At 39.0% G+C, this 19610-nt stretch overlaps 5 protein-coding genes and 1 long non-coding RNA gene across 11 annotated transcripts; 2 read left to right on the top strand and 4 right to left on the bottom strand.

The window, feature by feature from the left end:
* Positions 1-151: 151 nt before the first annotated feature.
* LOC127243022 (F-box protein At5g39250) lies at positions 152-1896 on the bottom strand. Its single transcript, XM_051262860.1, has 2 exons — positions 1665-1896; positions 152-1102 (listed from the first exon to the last, which is right to left on the bottom strand). Exon 2 carries the CDS (start codon positions 1098-1100, stop codon positions 351-353), a length of 750 nt encoding a protein of 249 aa, XP_051118817.1. The 5' UTR covers positions 1101-1102; positions 1665-1896; the 3' UTR covers positions 152-350.
* A 3947-nt stretch (positions 1897-5843) lies between these two features.
* Positions 5844-8035, top strand: LOC127243920 (uncharacterized). Of its 2 annotated transcripts, none has more exons than XR_007837051.1 (5): positions 5844-6000; positions 6094-6300; positions 6388-6616; positions 6720-7802; positions 7888-8035. It is a non-coding gene; the product is annotated as an uncharacterized LOC127243920 (long non-coding RNA). The 2 variants fall into 2 exon arrangements; XR_007837059.1 differs by having other exon boundaries at positions 6709-7802.
* LOC127243906 (UDP-glycosyltransferase 83A1-like) lies at positions 6775-8356 on the bottom strand. Its single transcript, XM_051264136.1, has 2 exons — positions 7861-8356; positions 6775-7784 (listed from the first exon to the last, which is right to left on the bottom strand). Exons 1-2 carry the CDS (start codon positions 8354-8356, stop codon positions 6892-6894), a joined length of 1389 nt encoding a protein of 462 aa, XP_051120093.1. The 3' UTR covers positions 6775-6891.
* A 566-nt stretch (positions 8357-8922) lies between these two features.
* On the bottom strand, positions 8923-11032 carry LOC127243913 (50S ribosomal protein L6, chloroplastic). The gene is made up of 4 exons (XM_051264151.1): positions 10897-11032; positions 10479-10542; positions 10069-10377; positions 8923-9506 (listed from the first exon to the last, which is right to left on the bottom strand). Exons 2-4 carry the CDS (start codon positions 10511-10513, stop codon positions 9170-9172), a joined length of 681 nt encoding a protein of 226 aa, XP_051120108.1. The 5' UTR covers positions 10514-10542; positions 10897-11032; the 3' UTR covers positions 8923-9169.
* A 147-nt stretch (positions 11033-11179) lies between these two features.
* On the top strand, positions 11180-16787 carry LOC127243871 (protein RIK). 2 transcript variants are annotated; one of them, XM_051264092.1, is made up of 12 exons: positions 11182-11430; positions 11843-12035; positions 12792-12890; positions 12970-13004; positions 13084-13159; positions 13320-13415; positions 13494-13580; positions 13816-13909; positions 14005-14122; positions 14515-14974; positions 16062-16395; positions 16546-16787. In XM_051264092.1, exons 1-12 carry the CDS (start codon positions 11363-11365, stop codon positions 16656-16658), a joined length of 1773 nt encoding a protein of 590 aa, XP_051120049.1. In that variant the 5' UTR covers positions 11182-11362; the 3' UTR covers positions 16659-16787. The 2 variants fall into 2 exon arrangements, with proteins under 2 accessions (XP_051120057.1, XP_051120049.1); XM_051264100.1 differs by lacking the exon at positions 16546-16787 and having other exon boundaries at positions 11180-11430; positions 15477-16200.
* A 74-nt stretch (positions 16788-16861) lies between these two features.
* LOC127243883 (glycine-rich RNA-binding protein 2, mitochondrial-like) lies at positions 16862-19480 on the bottom strand. Of its 4 annotated transcripts, none has more exons than XM_051264119.1 (5): positions 19360-19480; positions 18392-18564; positions 18244-18312; positions 17847-17953; positions 16862-17654 (listed from the first exon to the last, which is right to left on the bottom strand). In XM_051264119.1, exons 2-5 carry the CDS (start codon positions 18429-18431, stop codon positions 17085-17087), a joined length of 786 nt encoding a protein of 261 aa, XP_051120076.1. In that variant the 5' UTR covers positions 18432-18564; positions 19360-19480; the 3' UTR covers positions 16862-17084. The 4 variants fall into 4 exon arrangements, with proteins under 4 accessions (XP_051120076.1, XP_051120070.1, XP_051120082.1 ...); XM_051264113.1 differs by having other exon boundaries at positions 18397-18564; XM_051264125.1 differs by having other exon boundaries at positions 19314-19472.
* Positions 19481-19610: the final 130 nt, after the last annotated feature.

Below are 19610 nucleotides of genomic sequence, written 5' to 3'. Positions count from 1 at the left end.
TGTGCTTTGAAGACATTTTTCTTCATAAAGATAATCTTATGATACATGTTGAAAGCATTGATAGTATTTGATTATATTATTTTTAGACTACAATGTGAAATTTTATATGTGTAGGATTCTAATATACGTGACAAAATATACCATAGAGGCATTGAAAATTTGAAATCCAACAAATATAGTATATATTATTACACAGAAGTTGCACAATTTATTTAGAGGAGAACGATGAGAGCATGCCCAGTTATTCTAGGTGAAAGAACAGAATATACATCTAACTCTAAAACAGGTGAAGTTTTTGGTCTCAAGGATTACAAAAGTTAACCTGAATTTGTGTTATGCCAATGTTTGGTTCATTTCCAATCAAGCATGTCGAGGAGCCACAAAACTTGATCCCTTGAGGTTGCAGCATCACAGAAATCTAGTTCGATCCCAAACACATCGATGACCCCTTCGTTGCCATGGTCCATGAAAAGCAATGAGATCCAAGCTCTTATGCCGGACACAAAAGGATGTGCGGGAGAGAAGTCGAGGTAGTCAAATGCCAGTGCACGGTACGTGGATCGATCTATGTAATCGAAGACAGATTTGTTGATGATGCGAGCTACTTTATTGGAATCCTTTCGACCCACAAGCACAGAAACGCTGACTGTCTGACCCACTGGAATATTAAACCTCGATTCCACAGGCAGCGTCATTTTGTAATCGGGACTGTCCAAGTGGAACCTAAGAGCGTCGCAGATTCCAGCTGGCAATGTCCACGTTCCGTTCTGGAGAATGGGTCCCGGCACAACTTCAGAAAATGCCAGCTTGTCTTCAGTCCAGATGTCGATGTAGAATTCCAAGTCATTGAAGGATAGCCTCGGAGGAAGAATGGTCCTGCTGGGGCGGCGTAAATAGAAGTCTTTGAATAATTTGCGATAAGACGATGTAGGAGTTGATGACTGCTTGCAGATTGAGGGCCATCTCTTCGCGCACAGACATTTCCAGAAGTAATCATCCGCAGCAATCTGTTGCCACTGCTTACAAACCAACGTACATGTCGCAAGATCTCTGCCTTCTAGTAGAGGGAACACTACCTTTAAAATTTCCTCGTTCAGCATCTCTAGAGAAAAACATGAAAAAAGATTACAAAGTTTGTGGCATAAAAATGAACAAATTCGCCCCACACTTCTAAGAAAAGGAAAAACAAGCAATTTCAGAAGTATTGCAACAAGCAGAATTTCACAAGCATCAACTTCCCACACTTCTAAGAAGCTCAAGGAAAAACAAGCACATTCAGAAATATTGCAACAAGCACAATTTCACAAGCATCAACTTCCTAACAACAAACGCAACCCTACTCCAAATAATTACCATCAGAATTTGGATACCAAGCTACAGGACAAAAACGATTGACGTTACACAAAAACCACGAATCTCTCGGCAACTAATAAACAAATACTATAATAATAATAAAACCATCTCAATCCGATAAATTAGATTTCACATTAACCACGCAGCAAACGAGAAAGTGAAACTCAAAGAAATCCACTGAGTCGATGATCAAACCAAAACCGTCACAAATGAAAAAGCAGAATCAATCGCTCAGAACGAAAAAGAAAAAGCCCTAACCACAAAACAAAATGCGAATAAAATATTCAAAACAGTAAAACGGATGACTTTACCATTCACGAATTCGTCACTCTGAATCCAAAGCAATTCGGTAAGGCAACGGAACACAGCGGGGACGAGAATTTACAAAAAGGAGATGGAATCGAAGACCGGATCACGTAGACTAGTCTTCAGGAATTAATCTAGAAGAACACGAAACAAATCGAAAGAAAAATAAACAGAGAAAAAGAGCTGCTAAATGAACCGGCTAGAGCCAAGCTCGACCCGCTCGGCTAACTGTTAGAAAATTATTATTTCTATTAATATAATTGTTATGTAATTAATGAAATTTGATAGATTTCCTTCATTGTGGATCCCAATCAGTAATATAAATAGCAGATACGACAGAGGCATTTATTTCCTTATTTCCAATTGGGCCAACTATATTAACCAGGCCCAATATGCCCAGCAAATGAAGACTAATGAGACCCAATAGGCCCAGGAAATGAAACCAAACGTATGAAGATAGTTAGATACATATTTTTTTAATATTCTATTCAGTAGTCGGTAATAATAATAATAATAATAATAAAAGAGAGAAAAAATGTGCTGATTTGAAATAGGGGTGTATTGTTTTTTATTTTTTATTTTATTTTTTATGTAGAGGTTAAAAAAGAGAAAAGGAAAGAGGAAATAATTAACCAAAAATGGAGCACATGTAAAGGTAGAAAGCGGCAGTGCTCACTCAATGTCGCAGCCAGACCATGACATGGCATGTGGTCTCATTTACACATGCCCCCCACTCTTGTCTCTCTGTTTCTGTTTCATTCAGATATACATACACACTTATATATACACATATACATATACACACTGTCTCTCTAGCTCTCTCTCTCTCTCTCATCATTCAAATCAATTTTAGGAGTATTATATTTATATAGACAAATAGGAGGGGTTTCCCCCTTCTTCCTTTTTCTTCTTTCAGCCATTCATTCTCTTCTATGCAAGAAAATAGGGTTATATTGAAGGGTAGGGCTGGAGGAGGAGGAAAGACCATTCTTTAATACAATATTGTAATACACATAATAAGAATAATAATAATAAGCCTGCAGATATGTGCGTATATAATATATATATATATATAGAGAGAGAGAGAGAGAGGGAGAGATTTGGGTGCAAAAATGTAGTATCAAAGTAAGTATTTATGTCCACCCTGGTGGAAGCTGCAGCAAAATAGTGTGCTGCAGCAGGGCTGAGAAAGTGATGGTTTTGTCATGGGAATTGGGGACACAGTTTTAAGCTCTTCATGTGACGAATTCGCAGAAATTATGACACATTTGCTGCTACAAGAAATTGAATGAGTGAAACAAGAACAGGTCTGAATCCAAATCGAATGAAATCAATCAGATAGATGTGTGTGTATGAACGAATGGGACCATCACATGGTTAGTGTATTTGTATTGTGTAGCAATTATGGAAAATCAGCAAACTATATATCCAATCCAGATGTTGGAAGGATTTCGGGGATTCATCTGTGAGGAAAATATGAAAGCAACGGCAATGATGTGTGAGGAGAAACTGAATTGAGGGTGAGGAAGAGGAAAGAAGAATAAGATGAACTTTATATTGAATCTAGTTAGGGTTTATAACAGGATATGAGCATACATTTACGGCACCAAAACTAATTAACTAATTGTACTGAGCCAGGAGAAAAATCAAATGAAAGCACAGCGATATTTTGCATCTTCTTCTTCTTCTTCATTCGAGCGAAGATTTCGATTTCGATTGCGATTTCTTCCCCTATGGCTTCACCAATGGCGACAACAGCAAATATGCAAACTACTTCCTATACAGCGTCTGGATTCTGTCGCGGTTGAGTTCCGTGAATATCAACCAATTTCTGCAGAACAAGTACCTGAGTTTTCAAAAGCACGATGTAGTCGGCGGTTTGCTGAAACAACTGGTCTGGATTTATCTCGTCGTTAATTTGTGAAGGAATGAGATTCCGAAGAGCCTCCAGCTTGTCGGAAACCGACTCGGCGTCGTCAGTGTGGGTGGACCTACGCCGGCACGAAGGCCTGCCGATCCTTCTCTTTGACGTTGATGATTTTCTTCTCAGCCTTCCGATGGCGGTGGACATGTGCGCCGCTGGCTTCAATCCCATCACGGCGGAGACGGCGGTGGAGGCGGAGAGAATACGGGAACGGTGTAACGGGCGAAGACGAATGGCGTTCTGTGAGGGGTATAAGTAAGGTAGGTGTTGATTAATGCCACTCGTTCTCGTTGTAATTACCAAAATGCCATCCCATGCCCATCGTGATTACTCATTGCCGTTTATTTTTTATTTCCATTATCTAAATGTGAAGCAATTGATTTATTTGCTTTCTATTATCTAAATACGAATCATTTTATTTAAATTTACACACTCGCCGCTATTTACCGCTAAACATTCAATATCCGGTTTGACTTACATTCACTAATGTTTTTTCAACTTGTTCCAGTCTAACTTTACAGCATCAAATTAAAAATTTATTTACTATGGGAAGAATATACACTGCAACGATACTTTATTTAATATTCTCCCGTATGTTAGTTGATAAATTAAATATATTGCACTGCCAAAATGGTTACGAACTAAAGTGTGATTAGAAAGGTAAATTAGGGTTTCAATAATTGTACCATAAACGTATGCCAAATCATACTAATGTAATTTCATTTTCACAATAATAATAATTTTAACTAAAGCAACAACCCTTTAAGACAACCTGCGACCTATTTTGCAGCTTAACACTATTACTAATCACATCAGCCATCTTAGGAATCTATTCATCATCAATTTAATTTCCATTTTTATTACCCCCCAAAAATGTTAAGTCAACATTTTGGTAGATATCTCAGGTTATGTCTAATCCCAGTTTCAATTTTCCAATTTAAATATTCAAATAGTAATTCAACAAGCCCTATAGTTAAAAATGGTGCGGCTTCTGAAGTCCACATACCCGCCAACGGTGGGTCCAAGTGTCGGTCCCTGATTGGCAGGGAGCATTGCGCCGGCCGTAGTGCGTAGAAAACAAATAACGCGGGAAGCCAAAATAAAAATAAAAAATAAAAAAGACAAGTTGGTCGTAGTAGCGAGAAGAAGGCAGAGTAAGGCGGGGAGGGTAAAGCCGTAAAGGCTGCCCCTCTGCAACTCGGCATGTGATGTGAGGCTCCGGGACCCCATAAACCCCGGTATTCCCCAAAATACCCCCCGCCGGAGGGGCATTACCGTCCTTTCACAGAACAAAAGGAAGATAGCATGTATCAGTAATTCAGTATGTGTGTAGAGAGTATAGTATAGTGGCACCCCAAAAGGGCACATGTGAATGTGGGCAATGGGCCACCAATCAAAGGCCCTCCTCCAATGGCACACTGTGTGTGTGTGAGAGAGAGAGAGAGAGAGAGGGAGAAAGTGCACATGGAGAGCACATGCAAGGGTGGGAAAGATAACACTGTACCTTTTATCAAGAGAGAGAGAGAGAGGAAGAAATGCATGTGACAAAGGTGAGACAGTAGAGCAGCATGAATTGTACACCATGTTCTGCACATTCCCTGCATCCATCCTTACTGCCCCAACTGCCCTTTCTTTCTTTCTTTTCTTCGTCCACACATACACTACATTACATATATCTCTATTTTATTTTAAATAAACAACAATTAAATAAATAAACTTTTTGTGTGCATGCATGGATTGGAGAATTAATTAATTATTAATTTCAATAATCTTATCCCAACATTAATCACTCTCCCTCTATCTCTCTGCTGCATAGTCGTTGCTTAATTGTGTCACATGTTGGCATGTGGCTTTTTCAATTAACCCGACATGAGAGCCACGTGTGCCTTCTTCTGCACGTGCTTCCACTAATAATTAAATCCTCTTTAATCCTAAATTAGTCTTCATTAATTTGTTAATTAGTCTCTCTTTTCCCTCCTAGTTCGTTTGATTATTATACCTTTTTTTTTTTTTTTTCTTTTTCTTTTTCTGCAGTGTCAATTTGTTTTGGCAAAAAGGCGTGGCGACCTTTTTATATTTTTTAAATTTTGATTACTTAAGCATAACGCTTTGGTAAGCACTTTGTATGGACTTAATAAAATAAAAATTAAAAAATTCAGAATTTAGATAATATAATTTAACGCTACTTTGTACTTGAGAATTATATAGACCATTAGTAGTAATTATTAAATGTGCGTGTTTAATTGAATTGTATTTAATTTATTCACGTGTCTTGGCGCTGACTGTGGTGGCGCATCCAAGGTTCTTTAATGGCGGTAGGCCGTTGGCTGTGTTGGATGCGCATATCGTCGGTTTTGGATTGAATTTAAGATTTTCACATGCATGTTATAGAGTTTCGATCCCGGAATTGCTCGTCGGTGAGTATGCTTTTGTTCGGAGAATGATTTTTCTTTTTTGGATCGGATAATGATTTTTGATCGGATAATGATTTTTGATCGATGGTGTTGTAGTGTGGTGCTGAGCTAGAAACCCAAGCATCCATAAATATTGAAACGTGAACGAAAGACCTGAATTGAGTGAGATTGCGAGGCGTCTGGAAGTGAGATTCATCGATTGGTGTATGAATCCTCGGTCTCCGATCGAAGGAAGGCTCGGTTTGTAGATTTTAGCATTCATCGGAAGGTTGCTCCACTTATCTCCGATTTCTTCTTTCCTTGGTACGTTTACTCTTTTGTCTTTTGTTCAATCCCAATCAAACTTCACAGCAATTAGGAATTCAAGTCAAATTGACTCACAATCCACAGGAATAGCCTGTTGCTTCGTTCTCGTGGAAGAGCTGCATGGTTGAATTGGAAGCTTTTAATCAAGCCTGGCCATGGCGCCAGAATCTCCTCAGTTCATATGATGGATGAATCATCTACAGCTTCAACGAAGCTCCTGCAGAAATGAAATCATCATGTTTCTCGATGATCCATTGCTCAAATTTATTGGCATTGATTCAAAAGGCCACAGGGTAACTGCTGTGGTAACAAGGTCTGCTTTCTTGATTCCCTGTACCAGTTTTATTGCACATGATTTTATCACTCTCTGCTGTTCATCGCTGGCATGGGGCAATCATTTTCCAGTTTTTGTGCAGGTATAGTTGAGCTTCCATGGACGGCATCCAAGGTTATCAGAGGCATGCTTTAACTTATAGAGAAGAACAAAACAGCTGTAGAACTTTGCGAATAACAGTTACATCCCAAACATGGATTGAATCCAAAAGCATATTATAATGAGTAATTCTCTTACGAGAATTGGAAACTGTTTCAGTTATTTTTTATCCACTCAATGAAGCTATTGAAATTCTTGTAAGAGCATCCTTCCCTGACGCTAGCCATGGCCTTTACCTGAAGATTCAGGGCTCTCTCCTTGTAGCCTCTATCCTTCAAAATGTGTTCTACTTTGTCCTGTATTTCTCCTTTTCTAATGATACTGCTTTCGCCTTCTCTGCTTAATCCCAATCCAGTTTTCCACACATCGCAAATGTAGGTCTTGTTTATGAACTGATCACCGAAATACGGCCAGCACAGGAAAGGGACTCCATTGGCAACACCCTCTATGGTGGAATTCCATCCGCAATGGCTTATAAAGATCGCCACGGATGGATGAGACAAGACCTGTTGCTGCGGCGCCCATCCTACAATTAGTCCCCGGTCGTGTACCCTCTCTTTGAAGCCTGCCGGATATGCATTGCCGGAGTTTGGTGTTATGTCTTGCCTTACAACCCAGAGAAACGACATGTTGGTGAGTTCAAGCCCCAATGCTAGCTCTTCAAACTGCGACTGATCAAAGACAGTGTAGCTACCGAATGCAACATATATGACTGAATCCGGCGGCTGCTGATCCAACCATGGTATGCAATCCAAGTCCTGTGGCCAGAAGTGGCCTACTTCATTCGCTAGCCGGTTGCTCGCCAGAAGAGGGCCGACAGGGATGATATTTGGAAACTGCGAAAAGACGGCGGCCTCCAATTCAGGAGATGAATTGCAAAGGAGGCGTTCTGCTGATCTGCATAAAATGCTATCTTTCCGAAGGATATCGAAGATAATCTCTTTTGTGGCCTCATCATCGTAACACCGCCATAGGGAGAGGATTGCAGAGCTCATTTCTGGCATGGCTGGGAAGAACCGCTCGATTGTCTGGCCATTCAGGATCCTTCCTGCAGGGAAAATTGTTGGTAGGAATGAGTATGAATTGATTGAATGAGGTTGAATTGTGGATACTCAGTTGCTCACCATCATCGCTGTCTATGACTCCATCAGTGATCAGCTTAGGAATGGTGGAGGACACAGCCACCGCTGCAGCGGTGGCCGGCCAGAAGGCGGCGGATCTGAGCCGTAGCTTTTCAGCGACCTGAAACGCCCATCCGACGCTCCAATCAGCAACAAGGCAGTTGATCTTATCATTATCTCCCTGATTTAGATTTAGTCTGTTAATTAGGGCTTCCAGCTCCACAGGCATGACTCTCCAGGTGATCTCGGTGACCTTTCCGAGCTGGATCCGGTCCTCCCCTGGCTCCAGCCCGTCCGCGATGGAAACCATGTCCACCTGGTGGTGAAGCCCGTCCGATTGGGGCAGCGACTGGAGGACGCGGTGGTGGTTGTGTTCGGAGTTGACGAAGGTGACCTTGATGCCATTGCTGACCAGCAGCTGTGAGAGCTCCATCATAGGTATTACATGGCCCTGCGCTGGATAAGGTATCACTATTACGTGTCTCTTCTCCTTATTCATATTGTTTCCAGATTTGATCTCATCTTCTCCTTCTTTTATCTATCTATGGGAGGTGGGTGCAGTGCAGTGCTGCTGGTCAAACAAGCTCATCTATAAGCCAATAATAGGTGGTGTTCTTTTTCTGATGAACGACAAATATTTTACTATTTAGGATAACTTCTTGATTATGTCTGTCTTATCCCTCTCACTCACTTATTTTTTGCCTAAGTCATGGATTAGTCGATCTTTTTTATTACTATATTCGAGCATTTATAATATTAGAAGTCATGTGCGTGTATTACTACTGAAACTGATGGAACTAATGATAATATAATAATATCAAACTTAGAACTTTATGGACAGTAAACCTGTCAAATATGCCCTTTCAGTTGTCCTTTGATCCATTCTACGAAGCTGATGAAATTCTTGGTTGTCTTCTCTGACAAAGGCCATGGTCTTGGCCTGGAGGGAGATTCATGGCTCTTTTCTTGTAGCTGTAATCCCTCTACTTAGAACAAAAAAAGAAAACACACACACACTGACACAAACACAGAAACCAAGTCTGTTAAATAAAGTGTGAAAAATCATAGGAAGAATTGCTGTGAATTCAATGCATGTTCTAGTTGAGGCCACTTGTTTTTGGTTACTCTAACTGAGGTCACACAAACCACAATACAATAAATTACAGCAGCATGGCTCAAGAAGCTATAAAGCCAAGACTTGCAAGAAAAATCATGGTACCATTAATAGAATAGACAGGAGCAAAACAATACTGGTCAGAAATGTTTTGCACCAACCACAACTAAGAAATTCGAATGCTAGCACAACAGGTGATTATTTCTTCTTGCCTGCCTTCCCTTCTTTTCTTCTAACTACTTCGTCCGCATATTTTACTCCTTTTCCTTTGTAGGGCTCCGGAGGTCGCCACTTCCTGATGGAAGCAGCAAACTGACCGACATTGGATTTATCGTATCCGCTCACTGTAATTCTTGTGTTCTCTTCCACTTTCACCTGCAGGTCACTGGGGATTGGCATTCTTACTGGATGCGAAAAACCAAGATTCAGGACTACGTCTTTCCCTTCAACCGTGGCTCGATATCCGGTGCCTATCAATTGAAGTTTTTTCTCAAATCCTTTAGACACCCCCACCACCATGTTGCTAGTTAGGGTCCTGAAAAGTTTTTCGAGTATTTTCATAAACAAACAGTTGATATACAGAAGATCATGCTGTAATCACATTCACTCAAATCGATAAATTGCTTTTCATGGCCATAATCGTTTGGCAGGTTCGTGGTGCTAGAGGACATCCTTATCATGACAACAAGATTAAAGGATTGAGTAACAAAGAGAAAAGAATATGAAATACAGTCTTCAAGTACTCTTTAGTATCTTTTCAATAATTTTCAACCAGCAGAGAGTATCCTAGATACATTAGCAAGTAAAGCATACAGATACACCTTTTTACGAACATTCAAGAAATGACCATGAAAGCACATAGCCTGCTTTCTTCAAGCACGATCGTAGTCTGTCTACCTACTACATACATATTTCTATCTGTATCCACGACATTTAGAATTTTTCTAGACCATTTTAACTGACAGGATTGCAAATGTCCTAATCCATACCAGTATTAGCGTAAGCACTCAAATAATCTTGCTCTTTAAGTTAAAGCTAACTCATCATACAAAATTTAATCAAAATGGAGAAGTATACACACAAAGATAAGTAAGTACCTGAATAAACCGTGCATTTCATTGGCTCTTCTTGTTTCCACCGTCTTACACACACGTAGAAATCCTGAGTCCTGCTTCTCAACCTTGATTTCACTTGGGTAACTAAGTGCAAGCTCCCCTAAAGGACCCTTTACACTCACATTCTGGCCGTTCATCGTTAGAGTAACATTCGATGGAACTGGAATCGGTTGCTTCCCAATTCTAGACTCCTTGCATTCCACAGTCTTTCTCACTACTGTAACTCGAGGTGTAGAAACCACTGCCACACGAATTCCATTTGCCTCGCCGAGAAAGGGGCACCTCAGGTAACTGATTTAAAATCACAATCAGAGAACAAATTCAGGATCAGGAGCAACATTGACTACTGCAAAATAACAATGTGAATAATGCTGCCTTAATTTCAATTAAACCTTGATTGTACTGAAGCACCTACATGAGATGCCATTGAACCGTTAACTCAATTTCAAAACCACCCTGTAATCACAAAGTTGATGATTTAGTCCAAAGGCCTCGCTACAAAATCTAACTAGAAACAAGTCAAATATAGTTGAACATTAGTGAAAACGAAATCCAACATTTCATTGAATTCACAAAAAAATTGAGCCTTTTGCGCACACAATAATAGCACATTACATTTTACAGAAATTTCAACTTCAAAACATCCTGCAGCGAGGCGGATTCCCCAATACGTTCCGTAGAAAAAACAAAAAATAAAAAAATTACATCGACTTCCAGTTTTGGGAAATCACTGAAATGCAATTTCCGAATTTAAAATATTCCTTCGGCAAAACCATAAATAGATAGAGGATAAACGAGAAGGTGAAGTACCGGAGCGAGAAGAGAAGCAAAGTCCGCTTGAAGGAGAAGATGCTCCTGTGTTAGCTGGTTACAGATTCGGCAGAGTTGGGGATAAGATAAAATTCACCATTGCTGGCACTGCTTCAGTTTCATTCTGATATAATTAATTAATTAATTTTTAAAAATAAAATAATATGTTCTTACAGCGGGCCCAAAATTGTAGTTGTAAAGAAGCCCAATATATTGCGGCCCACTTTGGCCCATGAAGTGCGAATGCGCACGTGCAATTCACATGCCCGTTCTGTGTTGCCTCCGCCAAAATATGTATGCGAATTTGCAGTCGGAAGAGCTCTGAATCTATCGCCGTAAATTAACCCGCGAATTCTGAGGTTTTCGCCGATCGGAGAATCAAATATAGTTAAGTCTGAATCTGGAGAACAAAGTGTGTCAGTAATTGAGGATATAGAGGATTAAATAGGGGGTAAACGAGAAATCGATGGCGGACGATAGTTGCCCTAGGGTTATTTCATCCGAATCTGATTCGTTATCAACGACGAAACAAAGGTGCAGTTCTTTTGGTTTGCGCATATTTTGTTAATGTTGTTTTGCCCATTTGAGTTTTGGTTAATGTGCGAGTGTCGAAACCCTTTTTATGGATCTTACAAATGAACCTCAAACATTTCTACAGTTAATGTCTGAGTCTCGAATTTTATTTTATTTTTTAAAGAATCAAGGGAAACCGTTCTTTGTATGGTGATGCTTTAGAGTTGGCATCAAAGAATGAAGTTTCCACTGTTTATGTTGTGGTAGGATATGATTGATCGAAAAGTTCACGGTGTCATTCTCAAATTTTCTGTTTGGTAATGGCATACATCAACCAACCCACCAGCACAAATAAATTTCACCCTACAATAAGTGAAAAAATGATAATAATAAGAGCACATGTGCTATAACAAATTTATGGCTTTTATTACAGAAAAAGAAGAAAGTGGGATCAACCAGATGAGTCGTTGGTTTCTTCTGGAATATCACCAGCGCAGAATATTTTTCCACTGGCAAACGTGGGTTGCTTCGCCCAGATTACATTGCCGTCAGTCCCCTTTGTGGCTGGTGCACCTCGGACAACCCCTTTATCCACTTCTACTGCCACCCCCATTCAAGTGGCTCAGGTGCCATTACAGCAACATGCTACTCCCATTGTCCAGTAAAAAAAATTATCAATTTTTAGGTTTATCTTCCAAAAAATATACAGGGTGCTTTTGTTTGTAGATTTAGATTTTGAGTTTTGATTTTTAAATAGTAAATATTTGAATGTGAATAGTTGTTTGATGTGATATAAATAAATAGTAATGTTATTTTTGTAATGAAGATTTTTAGAGTAGTATAAAAAAATGAAAAATAGTTGTTGGATTTGATATTTTTGGAAAAAAAAAAGAAGTAAATAATAAAAATATTGTGAGAAATCCACACCACACTTCATTCTCTCATCCCGTCTTCTGTAATTTTGATACTAATTGAACGCCCCCCATGCTTGATGCAATGGCTTGGCAATGGATTTGCATTTGAATAAAAGGGGAAAAAATTGTGGTCTTGAAATGCTAAAGTTGTGATTTGGCTTGTGGGAGTTTCATGATACCCATGGAAGTGTTCAAGTAGTTTGTGAGATGTAGATGATGTATGGTGCATGGTGATACCATATAAGTGTTATGTTGATGTCTTCCGATATAATCAGATGGCTCAAAACCATAGTTATACAGTTTCTGAGAGCTGCTTTCTGTCACCTGATTTAATTCTGATGGAATATGTGTGCTCTTAACTTTGTAACTACTTATACACTACTATTCTGGACTTTTGACACGCCTTCAATACTTTAATCCACAAATTTTCTTTAGCCTAATTATTTTCTCTTCACTTCAAATTTACAGCCAAAGATCCAAGATGAAGTAATAGCAAGAGAAATTGTCATAAATGATGCTGACTCTACGATTCGTTATAAGTTAACAAAACGACAAACACAGGAAGAGGTAAATTTGCTAGTGGAGTTATGCTACTTAACCTTGCTAATGTCTTGGTTGAAATTGACACATTTTTCGAGATTCGCAGATTCAGAGAAGCACGGGCGCTGTGGTAATAACCCGGTATGTAGTTGTGCTAATGATACTTACTTGGACGCCAGATTCCCCATGTTTTGTTTGATCACTTTCCGAAATCATACAGGGGTAAATATCGGCCTCCTGAAGCCCCATCTGATAGTGAGAGACCCCTTTATCTTCATATATCTGCAGGAGCACATGTAAGTGATTCAATCCTGTGCATAATCTTGAAACTAGAGTGGATGATCAATATGATCTCTCCTTTAACTTTATCTCAATGTGTCAACTCATGTTTTTATCATTTCTCATCTGTTCTGTACTGGGATATAATTTTTTATGTCCTGCGTATTTTGAATTCAGTTGGAAACAACAGCTGAACGAATCAAAGCAGTTGATCATGCTTTCGCTATTGTGGAAGACATGTTAAAGCAGACTTCAGTCAACAGTGGAATGAAGGTAATTCTGACTCATGAAGGATATTAATAGCTGAATAACAGAAAATTTTTAACTAAGATATTGAGCACTGTGTCCTAGATTGACCATTTGCTGCACACTTGTGTATATTTGGGATTTGAGGCAGACCCATCCTTGAATATAAATTCTCGCATCCGAGGTCCAAATGTGAGCATTTCTTTTAATCATCTCCTTTTTTTCCTTTTTAATTGTCATTTTGTTTGTTTTGCTTGATTGACTTTTTTTCAGCATTTTATGCGTATACTTGTTTAATGATCCATGAGTTAATCTTGTTTCCAATATTAAAGATAGAGATTCTAATGTTTGAAGCTTTCCCTGACATCTCCACCCCATCTGGAGAATTCTTTTTTGTGTTGCTGCTGGTTGGGTTTTGTAAATGCAGGATCAATATGTAAACCACATTATGAATGAAACAGGAGTAACTGTCTTATTAAGAGGACGAGGTTCTGGATATTTTGAAAACGGACAGACGGAAGGTTGTTATTGTTGTGTAATTGTCCCTTTCACTATTACTATTCTCTGATCAGTGATCTTTGTTTATTAATACAATTTTCTTTTGACTTGCATCTAGAAACTCAGCAGCCGTTACATCTGTTGTTGTCTAGCAATGATCCAAAATGCCTTGAACGTGCAAAGCTATTGGCCGAAAATCTATTGGACACAATTAGTGCTGAGTGTGGTGCCTCTAGGTAATTAAGTTATTTCTTTGATGTTTACATGGATTGTATACCATGAAGAGCAATATTCAACTGTCAAGCTTTCATCAAGTATACATGTGTACCCTAAATTAGTTATCATGTCTTTTGTTCTAAGTAGTTTTGTTGTCATTGATTTTTGAGAATTTGTTTTGCGTATTATATGGTGTGATATGGCTTGTTTAGTATGCTATTTATAAATTATAAACAAAATAGCTAAGCTATGAATTATGGCTATGAACCATGCAACATCATACTAGATTATCTTGCTGCTACTAATAGAATCATTCTTAACTGGTTGGTTTGCATAATCCTTGCTGAAATTAATTCTATATGATGATTCCATGTGGGTTACTCATTTCCTTGTTATGGCATATACTATGAAGGGTATCTTCGGGTAAGGTGTATGGTGCTGTTCCACCTCCACCTCAGTTGCAGGCAGGAGTCCTGAGTCCTGTGTATCCATCAAAAGTGGATCATGCAGTTTCTCTGAGTTCACCAGCTTTGGTTGGTGTCGGTAGTACTCTCTCTCTGCCTGATGTTTCATTATCTCAATCCATTGGATTGTCAAATCCTGGGTTATCTCATACAAACACTACTGGCTATCATCATGGGTTGATTAATGGAACAAGTTATATTGGCTATGGTGGAATATACCCGCAAGCCACACCTTTGCAACAAGTTGCTTTGGCCCTTAGGCAGTCAACATCTCCAGTCAACTCTACCATTGCTCCCACAGCCACAGCCTCTTCGAAAGATCCACCAGCAGATAAACAATCACATTCCCAAAAGCGAAAGTTTCAGGAATTACCTGCTGCTGCAAAAGTGTCAGCCATTCCAAACCAGGTTAGCATTTCTGTTGGCAATGGTAACATAGGGTGTTATGAGTGGTGGTTGTGCCAAACAAAGCTTTTGATAGTTGATTCAATTTTATCATGATGGAAACTTTCTCCTGTAGATCTTCATTAAATTTTATGCAATTGAATATTATTATTGCAAATGACACTGACACTGTTTACCTTCACACTTTTGGAAGTTTTGGTACTATTTATCATTGTTAATTTTTCAAAAAAATCTCATCAAATACTTATTTATTCTCACAAAAACCATCACACCGAATACAATTTTTTAATATGTCCAAATTTTTCCATAATTCCATTACTTTTGAAACCCTTATCTAAACTAAGTCTCACGAGGCCACGGAAATATGTGTATTCTGTCTAAATCTTATCCATATATATAGACTCCCATCTATAGCTTTCAGATTCATCAGAATGCATGTTCCCCTCTTTATGAATGAAGAATGCCTTAAACTTTTCTTCCTGATGTTTATTACTTATTATTCCAGGTATTTTCACTGACCTCCTTGTGTGAAGCTAACATGCTGATACTGGGACATCTATGTTGGACATTTGCATGTTTTACAGGGTTTCTTCTACGGAGGTGGCATGAGATAGCTGCTTGCTGTTTCAACCGTTTTTTAAATTTAAAATTACAGTGCTGCATTAATTGTGCTTGTTTGATCTCTCCTGTTTGTCTGAACAAAGTGCACACACAAGAACCATAGTTGGCTACAGATCTCCTCATCAGTTGAATTGAAAGAAACGTTGTCTAGTAATCTGTCTAAAGATGTGTTAACATAATAGTTAGATAAAAATTCATCTAAACTTAAGTTAAAATCATGATAGATTGAATGCTGATGCTGGTGACCTTTCTCACTTCTATAAGAGCTTGTGTTTCTTTCATTCTTCTGTTTGTTTTTTCTGATGAGGAATAATGACTTGTTCTTTCATGCTTTTGTGCTAATTTTCATATAAGCTGAGGCAAAATTTTGGCTTAGACATGCATGATTACGTGATGCATTTGCAAATTTCATGAATTATAGACATCATATTACTCCTAACACAGCGGGGTTTGGTATTATGCTCTCCAGAAGAATATACAGGGCTCAGAATTTCCAATGCCCCGTGAACTAACGTCAAATGTAGGTGCAAGAGATGTTTCAGTTATGCAAGATGTAAAGAAGCCTTTGTTCAATGGAATGCTGCCCCCGCCTCCTCCCAAGAAGCCATCATTTGATGTGTTGCCCCCGCCGCCTCCCAAGAAGCCATCATCTGGCGGAATTTCTCCTCCTAAGAAGCCATTAGTTGATGTAATGAGATCTCCTCCTCCGACAAGTCCCCTGACTCCCCCCTCAAGGTCTATTTCAACTCAAAAAGTGCAGATAAACAATAATGGGATGCATAATGGACCTGAAGCTGTCCCAGGTATTTTTGCTTTTCATTCTCTGTATGTCAAGCCATGAAAGTTGTTTTTATGTCAGCCGCATGCTATTTGTTAAACCCCAACTTTTTTTAGTTTTAATCAGCGCCCATCCATTTTCTAACCGAAAGTGCCTATGCTTGTTTGGAATTTAGATCCTTTAATTAAACTAATGGAATACGGAGATGATGACGATGAAGATGATGACCCTGAAGAAGCAGCACAAGAGCCTTTGGAAATCCATCCAAGTACTAAGGTGTTACCCTAAACCTTTCTGGGCTGTCTAAATTTTGTATTCTGAATTCAACCTTGCAATGTGGCTTTTAGGTTAACATGCACTTTCCCTATAAAAAAACTGTACCATAAGTTTTAGTTTATGCAGTTTGTTGATTTGCAAGGTGCTCTTCCTTTCACCAATTTATTTTGATTTTGGTCCTTGGGAAGGCACTTTGACTTGTGCACATCTAACTCTAGAATTTATGATAAAGGAACTATTAAATCAAAGAGTTGTTTATACAAAATGTGTCTTATATATATCAACTACATGCAATGTTAGAACATAGGAATAGATCCAAGGGTCTTAAAAAAACCCCTTTGCAATAACTTGTAGGGTCCAGGGCAAGTATGAATTACTATGTGTTCACATAACCAAGAAGACTGCTGCTGGAGTGAGCTTTGAGAGTTTGAAACTAACTTAGCTCCTCTTAGTGTCAGCATAGTCATTTGGTTCATCATCATTATCGTCATCCTGTGACTTGTCCCCTGCATTTTCATCTGATGAGCCAGCTTCAATCTCGTCATTTCCAGCATCGCTACTAGCTTGATGACTCGCCAGAATGTCCTGGCTTTCATCATGTGTCCCAGAAAAGCCAGCTTGAGCCTCAGCAGAGTAGTTGCTGCTACTGCCACCACCTTGTACAGAATCACCACCAGTGTAACTACTACCTCCACCACTCGGGTAGTTGTTAACATCACCAAAGCCACCACCTCCACTGGGATACTGGTTGCTACCACCAAACCCACCATCTCCACCAAAGTTGCTACTTTCCCTGGGGTAACCACCACCCTGATATCCCCCTCCTTGATATCCTCCTCCCCCTCCTTGATATCCTCCTCCCCCTCCTTGATATCCTCCTCCTTGATATCCCCCTCCTTGATGACCATAGTTTCCACTCTGACCATAGTTAAAACCACCACCACCATATCCTCCAGTCCGAGGTCTCTCATTAGCATAATCTACCGCAATCCTCCTTCCGTGGAGATCCTGAAAGATTTATTAATGCATTTCTAGTTTCCATCAGAAATGTGATATCTAATTTCTTTATTAAGAAATCTTGAAATGTGATTCTTAGCAGTGTATTGACTTCGAACAGAAATTGGGGGATATCTTTGCTGTTATCGTTATCAAATATCAGGACTGACAAGAAGTTTGCAATGAACTTCAGAAAAATAATACCTGACCATCAAATGCCTGGATGGCACTGGAAGCAGCCTCGGTGGATGAGAATGTAACAAAACCGAATCCCCGTGACCTACCAGTCCCACGATCCAAAATGACTCTGGCTGTGTGCATATTTGAATAAGAAAAGAAATCAGTGTGGAGAGTGTAGGATGTGTGAAAAAGGAAGATAGCATATGATCATGTCCACAATATCAGGGCACTCCAATAGGCTGCTAACTTTATGATATTTAAAAGTTCATGCTTATCACTTTTACAATAACTTGGTAACCTCACCAGACAATACCTTCTTCAGTGTCTCTCTATAACCGCTCTATTCTAAAACACAACCATTTTCGAAACACAACAAAAAAAAAAAAAAGCAGACACATCAATTACACTCAAAAGATTGTACCTTCAACCACTTCTCCATGCTGGGAGAAAGCTTCCCTCAAACTTGTCTCATCTGTGCTATAAGAGAGACCTGCAGTGATAGAGAAAGAATACACACAATGTCTCATTGAGGAAAAAATAAGCTAATTCACCACCAAAGAGAGAATCACCTGACCTCCAACAAAGATCTTTGAAGATGATGACATGCATCTTATTGCCTGAAATAGTGAAGCATTTGATGCAGAATACTCGGAACTAACACCCTTGCTGACAGTTTGTTTTAGCAAGTTCCCAACTCTGTTTAGGAAGGCCATTTTTGCACCTAAACACAAGCACCCACACCCTGTACACAAGAAGTTATCGTGAAATAAATGGCATGCTTAAAAATGAGCCCTTGAGGCTATGCAGACTTGCATATTGCCCAAACAGACTGGCTAGAGTCGAATAGTTCTGTGGTTTATGGACGAAAATTCTAATCAAGCTCACATGTGCGATTGAGCTAGACATAATGATTCAACCTAATGCAACATGAGGATTTAAAATACAACATCATCATCACAAACTTTTTAGAAGGAATTTGAGCTCATTTGAAAATATTGAGGCTCGACGTTGGTGTCTAAAACAAGTGAACTCTGAATGAGATGCTATTAAGCTATCTCTTGCTGCATATCAAGATCTACTGATGTTAAGCTAATCCACACATAAGGCGTTGGAAAGAAGGTGCTAATAAATTATCATTCACATTTCCAATTTAATCCTTTACATTTCAGTTCTTCCAAAAAAAAATAAAAATACTCAAAATCTAGTCTTCTTGATGCTCTCTTTCAGAACTACACATACCAACACACTGCCCAAAGAATACAGAAATAGCAGACAAAGAAATTCAGTGAACCAGACGAGCCTTTGACATTAAGTTCACAGAACATAGATACTTCAAGCGACAATTTCGAATTTAAACAAACCGCGAAAGAAATCTATAAACCCTAAAACTACTTTACATTTACACCGAACGTCGATAGATAGCATCCATACCCAATCAAGTAAAATATTGCAAAAAAGAAAAAATAAAAAATAAAAAAAAAGATCAGAAACCTAGCCGAATAATGCTTGCGGCTTCGAATTAACAAGTGCAGAATACCTCCGACTCCAGTATATATCCCAATCAGCGTTCATCCACTTCCATCCCAGCGCCTGGCCATATACGAAGCAAGGGTATTGACCATGGGAACTCGTATAGCTTGTGCAGAATAAATCTCGACCGTTCCTTACTGAAACTAAAATATACATAAAATATTGGGCCTACCCGTTTGAAATTAAAGCCCAATATTGAGTCGAAATGGATTTTCATTAATTCATACCTTAATTCAAAGCCCATCTTTATTACACAAT

Source organism: Andrographis paniculata, unplaced genomic scaffold (assembly GCF_009805555.1).
Source record: "Andrographis paniculata isolate CXL003 unplaced genomic scaffold, ASM980555v1 Contig19END, whole genome shotgun sequence".
Taxonomy (NCBI): Eukaryota; Viridiplantae; Streptophyta; class Magnoliopsida; order Lamiales; family Acanthaceae; genus Andrographis; species Andrographis paniculata.
The sequence above is the reverse complement of the archived record's forward strand: the minus strand, read 5'-3'. Positions and strand labels throughout refer to the sequence as shown.

Excerpts from the sequence above, each read along its gene's own strand:
- LOC127243022 (XM_051262860.1), bottom strand. The coding sequence starts at position 1,100 with ATGCTGAACGAGGAAATTTTAAAGGTAGTGTTCCCTCTACTAGAAGGC.
- LOC127243906 (XM_051264136.1), bottom strand. The coding sequence starts at position 8,356 with ATGAATAAGGAGAAGAGACACGTAATAGTGATACCTTATCCAGCGCAG. Across the intron at positions 7,785-7,860 it reads AGTCATAGACAGCGATGATG|GAAGGATCCTGAATGGCCAG; the intron begins GTGAGCAACTGA and ends TTTTCCCTGCAG.
- LOC127243913 (XM_051264151.1), bottom strand. The coding sequence starts at position 10,513 with ATGGCATCTCATGTAGGTGCTTCAGTACAATCAAG. Across the intron at positions 10,378-10,478 it reads GGTGCTTCAGTACAATCAAG|TTACCTGAGGTGCCCCTTTC; the intron begins GTTTAATTGAAA and ends ATTTTAAATCAG. Across the intron at positions 9,507-10,068 it reads GAAATGCACGGTTTATTCAG|GACCCTAACTAGCAACATGG; the intron begins GTACTTACTTAT and ends AAAACTTTTCAG.
- LOC127243871 (XM_051264092.1), top strand. The coding sequence starts at position 11,363 with ATGGCGGACGATAGTTGCCCTAGGGTTATTTCATCCGAATCTGATTCG. Across the intron at positions 13,005-13,083 it reads GGCGCTGTGGTAATAACCCG|GGGTAAATATCGGCCTCCTG; the intron begins GTATGTAGTTGT and ends GAAATCATACAG. Across the intron at positions 16,396-16,545 it reads TGGACCTGAAGCTGTCCCAG|ATCCTTTAATTAAACTAATG; the intron begins GTATTTTTGCTT and ends TTTGGAATTTAG.
- LOC127243883 (XM_051264113.1), bottom strand. The coding sequence starts at position 18,535 with ATGGCCTTCCTAAACAGAGTTGGGAACTTGCTAAAACAAACTGTCAGC. Across the intron at positions 17,954-18,243 it reads GCATGGAGAAGTGGTTGAAG|CCAGAGTCATTTTGGATCGT; the intron begins GTACAATCTTTT and ends ATATGCACACAG. Across the intron at positions 17,655-17,846 it reads TCCAGGCATTTGATGGTCAG|GATCTCCACGGAAGGAGGAT; the intron begins GTATTATTTTTC and ends TAAATCTTTCAG.